Below are 10,268 nucleotides of genomic sequence, written 5' to 3' on the forward strand. Positions count from 1 at the left end.
GGAAATACCATTTTGCCTAACTTTAAGTAAGAGATACCATAGTTATTTTCCATTTTTGGAGAGGTGGGATGTGAAGGAAAGATATATTTTAGAAAAATGAGAGCTACAAAAAAAAATCCTGTACAATTAAACATACTTCACTTTCTTCCCCCAAAGTAAGTGGCATACATTTGCCTATTCGGACTTCACTTAATACTGTGAATGTCCCGAGCTATGTTTTCTGTCCTGACATTCATTTACTTATTTGATCTTTATGACAATTCCTATTATTGTTCTCATTGTTGAGAAAGCTAAAACTTGGTGTGGCCATTGTCCCTTTTTCATGCTGCCATCGGGGAAACCAGGATCCCCCTATTTACAGCATAGCTTTTATTTTAAAACTAGTTAGTGAAAATCTGACCTGAAGAGTAAAACATGGGCTTAAGATATGAATATGGGGGATAGTCATTTGTTGCTGAAAAAAAAATCGAGCTATGCTTAAGATTGTTTACCAGAGCAAAAAGTGAAGACAAGAGAGGGGAGCACTGGGCTGTGTGAATATTAGGAAGTTTGGCAGAAGAGCAAGGGTATACAAATGAGACTCAGAAAGGGGATGGGGCCATCTGCTGATGGGGAAGTGCCAAGGACTTAGGACAGGTGGTTCACAAAGGGGGGTCCCTGACCTGCGGCAGCCACATCACCTGGCAGCTTGTTACACATGCAGATTTTCAGGTCCCACTCAGACACACTGAGTTAGAGACTCAGAAGGTGGGACACAGGTAGTCTGTGTTGTAACAAGCTTTTCAGATGATTCTGAGGCATGCTTACCTTTGAGAACCACTGGTTTTGGATGAACAACCTGTGCTGTCCAAAATGATGAGCAAAAATTTGTGGAAGCCCTTCTCACACACATTCCCCATGTAGCAGACATTGGAATAAAATGTCCAGGATGGCCAAATATAAACATGGGTGTGGCTTTCTGGTGGTGGGAAATCTGGACTGAGCACCTAATACATACCTGGTGCTATAGTAGGCCCTAGAAATACAGTAGTAAACAAGACAGGCTTGTAGTGGCTCTCAAAGAGTTTGTTGTAGTAGACAGTGTCAGTAAAGAAATAATGACACAGAGGCGCCTGGGTGGCTCAGCCGGTTAAGTGTCTGCCTTCAGCTCAGGTCATGATCTTGGGATGGAGCTCCATGTCAGGCTCCCTGCTCCGCAAGAGTCTGCTTCTCCCTCTCCATTTCCCTCTGCCCTCCCTCTCCACTCATCTTCTCTCTCTCTTTCAAATAAATACATAAAATCTTAAAAAAAATAATTACACAATTGATGCATTAATCAAAATGATGTTAATGGTCAAGCAGGGAGTGTTCAGGGTACTAGAAGAGCATATTTGTCATTTCAGGTCCACTGGGAAACAGACTGTAAGATGAATTTAAAAGTTCAAGAGGTTTTCAGATGCCTGGGTAGCTCAGACAGTTAAGCATCTGACTCTTGATTTCAACTCAGGTCAGGATCTCAGGGTCATGAGATCGAGCCCTAAGTCGGGCTTCATGCTGAACTTAGAGTGTGCTTAAGATTCTCTCCCTTTCCCTCTGCCCCTCCCCCCTGCTCATGCTCTTTCTCTCTAAAAAAGAAAAGAAAATAAAAAAGTGCAAGAGATTTTTTTTTGAGGGAGAAGAGAAGAGATAATACCCGTAAAAGAAATAGGGAAGGAAATAGGGTAAAACAGAAAAGTCTTAGTGTGGGATGCAGATTGACAGTCTTGGCCAAATTAACGATAAGCTCAAGAGCACAGTCTTTGCCTTAAGAGTCTTATAGTAGCTAAAAGTGGCCAGGCACCAGTATCCCCACTGTACCATTAGTAGCTGGAGACTGCCAGGAGGAATGTTGCCTTGGTTCAAACATAGCAGTAGATCCCCAACCCACTGAAGCCAAAGTCATCAGCTAAGTAGACTCCTCACAGCTGAATGCCAGGTTCTTTCTTAAAGGGGAATGTGTGCAGTACATAATTACGGATGCTACAAGGCCCAGGAGCTGTTTTACAAAGACCTGTAAGTTTCCACTTCAGGTTGCCTGCCTGACTCTAGAAGTCCAGGAGCCTGCATAATGATTTTCTCTCACCAGTATTGCCATGAATTCAATTCTTTTACACCAACACTTTAGGATACATGTGGCCCTAGGATAATATGGACAGATGGGTAGCATGGCCCAAGTCAAACAGAGTTAGGAATATAAGAAGTTTATTGGATGACAACACCCATAAAAGATGAAGGAAAAGGATTGGATAGGGAAGCCTTCACCATGGATCAGTTCCAATACTACTGAAAAGGAGGAAGAAGTCAAAATTAGCAGGAATAGAAAGTTGGTGGTGGGTGGGGGGAGGGGCAAGTGATAATTGGTTGTGGGAAGAGTCTTTCCAGCCACACCATACTGCGTATAAGGAACATCAGCCTTGAGGTATAGAGTATTTCCTGGCACCAAAATAAGGTTGAAGTGGCTGATGCTCAGAGGGATGGGAAGGTGGCATGAGCCAAGGCTGGTGAAGAAGGTGAGGACCTCATTATACCAAGAGTTGCAGGCCATGTCATCAGACTTTTCCTGCCCTTTCTAAGGTAACGTGAGCCACTTTCGAGAGTCCACCTCAGTCTAATGATCTTAAATATATTTTTCTTTCAATCTTTATTACTAATTGAGATCCAGGTGTGTTACTTGTAATTCCTAAAAGTCATAACATTTGGACTTTGACCTTCATCAATTAACGTTTGTTGCATAGCTACACGTGTTTAAGCATTTCTGCTATAGATTAGACACGTGATCAGTGCGTGACATTGTTCTTAAATCTTTTGATTCATATTGGTGAGTCAGCTTTTATAAGTTAGAAATGTTAAGTACAACGTATTTTTAGTATTTACCTTTGGAATTCCCACTCCTGGTGAGTTAACTTTTCCTTACTATTCTAGGCAGAGTAAGAATAATTCCTATGGACAGTTTTGCTGAACGGGCCTTTACAAAAGCAGCGTGCTGTTCTTTCTCTGTAATGTTGCCGTATCAATAACAAACAGTTTGATAGAGGAAAGAAAGCGGACTTTGGAATCAGCCCTATGTGGGTTTGAGTTCTTTCAAAAGGTTATGTTTATATAGCTTTAAAACAGTCATTGAATGAATGAATGAATGAATGAATGAATGAATGAATGAAGAAAGAAAGAAAGAAAGAAAGAAAAGAAAAGAAAGAGAGAGAGAAAGAATAAAGAAAGAAAGAAGTCACTTGTTTGTAAAATAGGAATAATAAATGGTGGTTGTAAGGATAAATGATAATGGATGTAATGTACCGGGTATCTGGCAGCTGTTGACAAATATACACACAGCGACGTGTTGATAGACATCTGTTCATGTAAGACAATGTGAAATCCAGTAGAGTTATGCCTCACAATGCCAGCAACATATGAAATCACCTTATGACAATTGACTTTTGAGAGTTCCTATACATTTTGTCAAAGTATATGATATATAATTTGTGTTTCTGGAATATCAGGAGATATGTTACTGAATTCTATGATGTCATAGGTCTCCTGCATTTTTCAGTGTATGGGGTGATAGTCTATGGATGAAAATAAAATTGCTCAGAAATAAAAGGCCTAATTATAAAATGTGTGTATGTATATTATCGTATAGCTATATGATATACTGTAATACTATAATTATTATCAAATAACTATAACAAGGTTGTAAAATTATATATTTTATTATAAAATTCAGTATGTCAGTTTTGCCAAGCAGCCGACTATAGCAGATCGTTGGTTGGTTTTCATTTGGATTCGAATAGCTTGACATGGCTCAGGAGCCAGAATAAATGGTAAATATGGTTAAAGATTGTTTGATTAAAAGTTCTAACCTTCCTGAATTTAAACCTCATGAGCTGAAATAAGGAACAGAAAAAAAAAAAGTATACTTTTAATTGTAGGTGTCTTTTTCCCCCTCCTCTTTCAGGATTTTGTGTACCATTTTACAGTGTTTGTATTCTACTTTGGAGCCTTTCTACTGGAAGCAGCAGCCACATCCCTGCATGATCTTCATTGCAATACGACCATGGTGGTGCAGCCGCTCTTGAGCGATAACCAGTATAACATAAACGTAGCAGCCACAGTGAGTGTCGATGAGTCCAGGGTACCAGCACAGCCCCCTCCCCGGGTCTCCTAGAAACTCTAGGGGCAGCAATCATTTTCTCTAATAATAGCCATTAGCATTATATATATACTAGCTATTTTTCTGTAGACAAACCTGAGGAGCTAAGTCCTGCTCTGACCCCTCCTATTGTGGACAAGAACCCTTGTCCTGATGTACACACAGTCGATGCTTAAGAAATCTTTGTCAAAAAGTAAGGACAGAAATTCAGGGTTGAGTGCAGATTTCAGGACTATCTCCCATGCCAATCTGTTGATTCATTTCTGCAGGTTTTCTTCTGAAGTTGCTTCCCATTGTCCCAGGAAGGATTTGATACATCCTCAAGTTCTGATAGTTGCACTTTTCTTGGCTATGAAATCACTGTATGAATAGACACCTCATAATGAATTTTTGAATATTGTGTTGGGGGTTTCATAAATATTTAATAAGTGAGTCCAGCATGTGAACAAGTGTTCAATCTAAGGCTATCCACAAATGAGAAAATTATTAGAGGCCAGAATGTTTAAAAGAAGGGTTAATGATGCAAGGGGGTAAAACAGTAGTACAAATCATCAAAAAAGATGAATATAAACCATTTTCATAAATGATGAAGTACCTTTAGGTAGGTTGATAGGTATTCAGATAGTTGTTCCTTAGGATGAGTGTTTTCTTAAAGTTGGTGGTATATATCTGATGTGAGCTTTTGTTCCTTTTTTCTTAGATTTTTGCCTTTGTGACAACAGCTTGTTATGGTTGCAGTTTGGGTCTGGCTTTACGAAGATGGCGACCGTAACACTCCTTAGAAACTAACGGCCTGTGTTAGTTTCATTTGTCTACTTTATGTGTCTGATCAAATAGATGCCATTTTGTCCAGATAGAACAACATTCCAAAAGTAATTTGTTTAGTATACAGAGAGAATCAAAGTACAAGTTTTGGTTCATTTCATGGATGGTATTTTAATTGTATTATGATGTTAAACAGAGAAATGGCCTTTAATTTTACATTTGTCTCTTTTTTAAAGAAGATTTTCTTTATATCCATAAAATATACAGATATTTCTCATAAAAAAGGGGTATTTCTTTTGTTTAGAGTCACCTAAACCTTAATTTTAATAGGTAACTAAAATTTCCTTAAAAAACAAAGAAAGAAACCACGTTTTAAATAGCCTTCCCACTGCACTCTGTCTTTTAATATAAGACAGAGATTGGCACCCTTTTTCTATAAAGGTCCAGTTGGTAAATATTTTAGGCTTTGTGGGCCATACAGTCTCTGTTGCAACAATTCAAATCTGCTGTTATTTTGTGAAAGCAGTCATAGGCCATACACAAATGAATGTGCCTGTGTCCCAATAAAACTTTATTCACAAAGACAGGAAGCAGGCTGGATTTGGCCTGTGGGCTGTAGATTATAGTTTGCCAACTTCTGGTATAAAACCTTAGTTATATGTTATGTATTTTATTGAACTGATCCTGAAAGGTATAAAACATAATATTTAGCCTCATTATGCAATAATCACATTGCCTTTGTGTTAATGGTCAAGTACTTACCCTTAAAGTGGTGGATAGTTTTTCAGACGAATTCAAGCAGAGTCTTGGGTACAGGAAATGTAATTTATGAAGTAAATCCTAGTTGCTTAATCAAACTAAGGGTCTCTTAACAACTAAGCAAACCTCTCATCTGGCATCCTTAAAATGAGATTCCCTGAGAAACCATTCACCACTACTGGAACTGGTATCTAGCTACTTAGTCTTACTTTGGATTTATTTATGCTTCAGAATACAGCTGTTTGTCCTGTGCATGAACATATGAATAATTATGTGTGGATATGTGAGGCTTTACCAAATAGAAGAGTTAACCTGTAACTTCTAATTATTTAACATCACTTCCTGAGTTAAATTTGGATATAGTATTAAATAAAACTTAAAGCTGTAGCTTTTTACGTGTTTTGATAATGGTCCCAACATCTGTGCTGTTTTACATTGGTATAAAATCAGTTTTAAAACAACAGCCATTATAAGAACTTGTCCCTGGCTGAATTGCACGGAAAATATTTTAATGCATCTGTTAGAGACCCTGGTTGTGGAAAGGTGCCAAAAATGGCTTGAATGGGAGACCAAGTAAGAGTTAGGTCCCAGCTCCCACCACACTGTCCAAAGCAAGATACTTCTCTCTTACCCCAGAAGGGCTTCCTCTGGGAAAAGAGGGCTTTGACCAGTCAAAACCTTCAGCCCTTTGCTTTTTTGGCTGAATCGTCCCATAAGAGTGCCATGTATAAGTTGTGCTATTAGATTTCATGGAACGCAGAACAATCCTGAATGAGTAACATGATCAATGCTCAGTGATCAGATGCTACTTATGTAATAATCCCCTAGAAGGAAGAATTTTATTAGAGTTTGCTTTGTGATATAAACTGTGTTTCAATATGTGGCAAGAAAAAATCAGTCTACGATTTTATACTCATGTCCTATCTTTTCTATAATATCTGACTTCCTTGGTTTTTCTAGCTTCATACCACACACTTAAACCTGTATTATGAATTGTATATTACAAAGTCATAAATGTGCCATAAGGATATATAGTCTATTCGAGTTGGAATCATTCAAAGTTAGTCTGCTAGATTTAGTTGTGAGATTTTATTTTTGTTTCCAAAGTATAACAGGTCCATGCTTGGTGGCATTAAATTAAATGATTTCATGAAATGGCTTTAGTGGCACTTTTGTAAATGGATTGCTTCTAGATCATTAAGAACCAAGCCTAAAACTCATCTGACTGTGAATACTTATATTTGTAGATTAATCGTGTTCTGGGTTTGTGAATTGAGTGACAAAGCACTTGAACAAAAATTATGGCATTTGAGAATTTCTTTATATATGCTGTAGAAATGAGAGTGTTGGTTTTAAAATCTGGTAACTCCATGATGAAAAGAAATTTATTTTATAAGTGTTATGACTCTAATAAAGTATTCATTTGATAATCTTTTTTTGGTCATCTATTTTTTATACAATTCACTTTGAAATTCAGTGAAAGGTTTGATATAAACTTGACAGATTTGGAATTTCTAGACCCACAATATATAAAAGTTCGGCTTTAAACATTTCTATGTAAAAGTCTCTCAGGAAATGTCAGTGAGCCTTTTTTCTTTGATGAAGGTCAAAGAGGTAAGTCTTTGGAAGTAATATTTTAAAGGAAGTTTAAATTCTACTCTGTTTTATTGAAAAGCATTTTATATTGCTTAATATATGCCAGGCAGGGTCTCAGCATCTTTTCAAATATTAGCTCATTTAATCCTCATCATGACAACTCTGAGGGGTAGACAGTATCTCCTCTTAAAGATGAGGAAACTCAGGGCACCTGGGTGCTCAGTTGGTTAACCATCCGACTCAAGGTCTCAGGTCTGCTCTTGATCTCAGGGTCATGGGTTGGAGCCCTGTTGTGGGCTCCATGCTGAGCATGCAGCCTATTTAAATTTTTGAAAAAAGATGAAGGAACTAAAACACAGACCATAAGTGACATGCAGGGTCATGTGCCTAGCAATAGACTTGAAACCCCCAGAAGTCTGGCTCTAAAGTCCAGGTGCTTAATGGTTTTGCATTCCTCAGTTCTTCAAGATTTTACATATTTCATTTATATGGAAATGAGAACCCTTTTCCTCCTTAAAGAAGTTTTTAGCAGAATTTTTAATATAATTTGTTTGTGGTAGATACCATCTTTTAGAACTTTTTTGTCCTAGCCAAGGACTCATGAGTTTGGCTGTAAGATTTCAGGCCAGACCTGCATTATAGGGGAAAATCCAGCAACTTTGGTCCACAGAGGCCCCCGAAGAGCTTGACTGCCTATTTCTCTTGTCCAGTAATTCTGGCCTGGAGTGCAGGCCCTTCAGTCTCCTGCACTGCCTTATATCAGCACTTTCCTGAATTAGCCTGGCTTCCCAGTCAGCTCCGGAACTGACATCAGAAGGGTTCTCTAGTCTGAGATACACCATTCGATCTTTATATATAAACTCTGAATTTCCACCTCTGCCTGTGCCAGAATCTGGAATTCTAAGTCATCATCACGAAGGTTCTATCTTTAACATTATGCTTCAAGTTTGCTATTAAGTGAGCCAGCGTCTCAGGTGATAATATAACATATTCATGTGGTAGGGGTCCAGAGTTTAAGGGGAGATGATCATCTTTAGGACATATATGGATTTTTTTTAATGCTTTCAAAGTTTATCTTTGTAGAGAGAGTCCTAAGCTGTGCCCTGGGCAGTAGGTCAATACTAGTTGCTCTCTCAGGACCATTCTCCCTTCAAGTACTTGCATGGCTTGCTCCCTCACCCTCTTTGGAACTTTGCCCAGTTGTCACCTTCAATCTCACAACAGCCTGCCTTCTTCTCCTTTCCTGCATTTCTCCTAGGCACTTAGGATATATATTTTAAATATAGCTTGAACAACATATATTTTATTTACTTATTGCATTTGTCCTCTTCTCCACTAGGATGTAAGGCTTATAGAGAGGAATCATCTACTTTGTTTACAGCTCCATGTTCAGTGGCTAGAAAAGAGCATAGCAAATAACATGTACCCAGTAACTACATGTTGAGTTAGCAGATGGATGAATGTTACAGCAATACCTACTTTTGTGTTCTAATTGATATACTATATAAAAATTGATCTTGTTAATACTTGAAAATTTCTGGTATAAAACGGCTAGGTATTTTTCATCTAATTCTGGATGTATTTAGAGTGAATTCTACCTTACAAGTTCTCTAGTAATTAAATATATGTGTACTGTAAAAATGTTATGTAATCAATCTTCTATAGCAGAGGAGCTATGCAGATAAAAATTAGGCATCCTGTGTAAACTCATCAGATCTTTATTCTATATTTTTTTTCATGACAAAAGATATCACTATAGACTCAACTGACTTAGTCCTCAAAGCATTATCAGAACTAAGAACTAATGGTCAAAAGCTGTCATTTTTTAATAATTATGATGGGAGTGTAGGGCTCTGACTAGTGATTTTTGCTATAAGTTATGAACGTCACTGTTCTCAACCTAACGAGGTAGGTGTATCTGTATATATCATGTGGCATTTTGATTTTTTATGTCTGTCAACTCTAAAGTTTATCCTTGGATATGCATAAGAGATATTCTAGAATGGAGGATATTATTGAATTCCCTATCTGCAGTTTCATGTATCATTCTAAATATGCCTGATGTCCTGAGTCAATGTACAGTTTAGCCAAAGCAATGAAGTTCTGATGCATCAGTATACTGGGCCACATTGCCTTTTCATGAAATTGTGCATGTTATTGACTAATAAATATGCCATCTTACTGAATACACTAGAACTTTGGTGTGGAAAATTTTTGGAATGTGAATAAACTCATTTATTTGTATACACAAGTATATAAAATGTTTAACAGTGGTTAACTAAAGATTTGTTACTTTTAAAGAATGTAACAGTCGTATTAATTTCTGAACATGCCTACCTTATTTATGTATATGAAATATATGAACCTGTGTCAACCTATTTTAACTGTTAGTAAAGCATTTTAATTTTTTATCATAAAATATAGTTAAAATATGTTCTTGTATCATGCTGTGTAATTCATTAGCAGACAAGTAATTCATTACTCTGAATATTTCTTAAGGCACATATACTCATTTGAGAGGCTACAGGAATGAATGGATCATTGATATGGAGGTCACCTGCCTGGATTTTTGTCTTCTACTGGTTTGATAGAAGTATTGAATAAAATGATAGGGGAAGTTGTCTCATATAGAGTCTGACAGCCATAGACATTGTCTTTTATCATACTTTTGCTTCGGTTTCCTGGTGAGATGATAGCTACTACTACATTTCTTTTGAGTAGAAAGTTCCCTATATCTCAAAAATTAACTCTTGGTTAGATAAATTTTTATGGAACAAATTTATTCTCCAGAAATGCATATGATATTATGTTCTTTCCCAGTGTGAGATAAGTAAGGATTGCCTCAGATAGTTTTTTTAATAATTATACTTTCAGTGTTCATTAGAAAAGTATAAATTGCACATCAAAGGCATGATTTCATGGATATTATTTGGCATGAAACTAAATAAACATGTAAGTAGGAAAAAACGGTCCATTAAGAGCTGTA

At 37.1% G+C, this 10,268-nt stretch overlaps 1 protein-coding gene across 1 annotated transcript in view; it reads left to right on the forward strand.

The window, feature by feature from the left end:
- The window catches only part of MAL2 (mal, T cell differentiation protein 2), a 24,686-nt gene extending 17,568 nt beyond the window's left edge, over positions 1–7,118 (forward strand). The window contains exons 3-4 of the mRNA XM_025450416.3: positions 3,968–4,123; positions 4,863–7,118. Coding sequence (XP_025306201.1) covers positions 3,968–4,123; positions 4,863–4,934 — 228 coding nt within the window. The 3' untranslated portion in view covers positions 4,935–7,118. The remainder of the gene's footprint in view (positions 1–3,967; positions 4,124–4,862) is intronic.
- The last annotated feature ends 3,150 nt before the right edge of the window (positions 7,119–10,268 follow it).

Source organism: Canis lupus, chromosome 13, assembly GCF_003254725.2.
Source record: "Canis lupus dingo isolate Sandy chromosome 13, ASM325472v2, whole genome shotgun sequence".
NCBI lineage: Eukaryota > Metazoa > Chordata > Mammalia > Carnivora > Canidae > Canis > Canis lupus.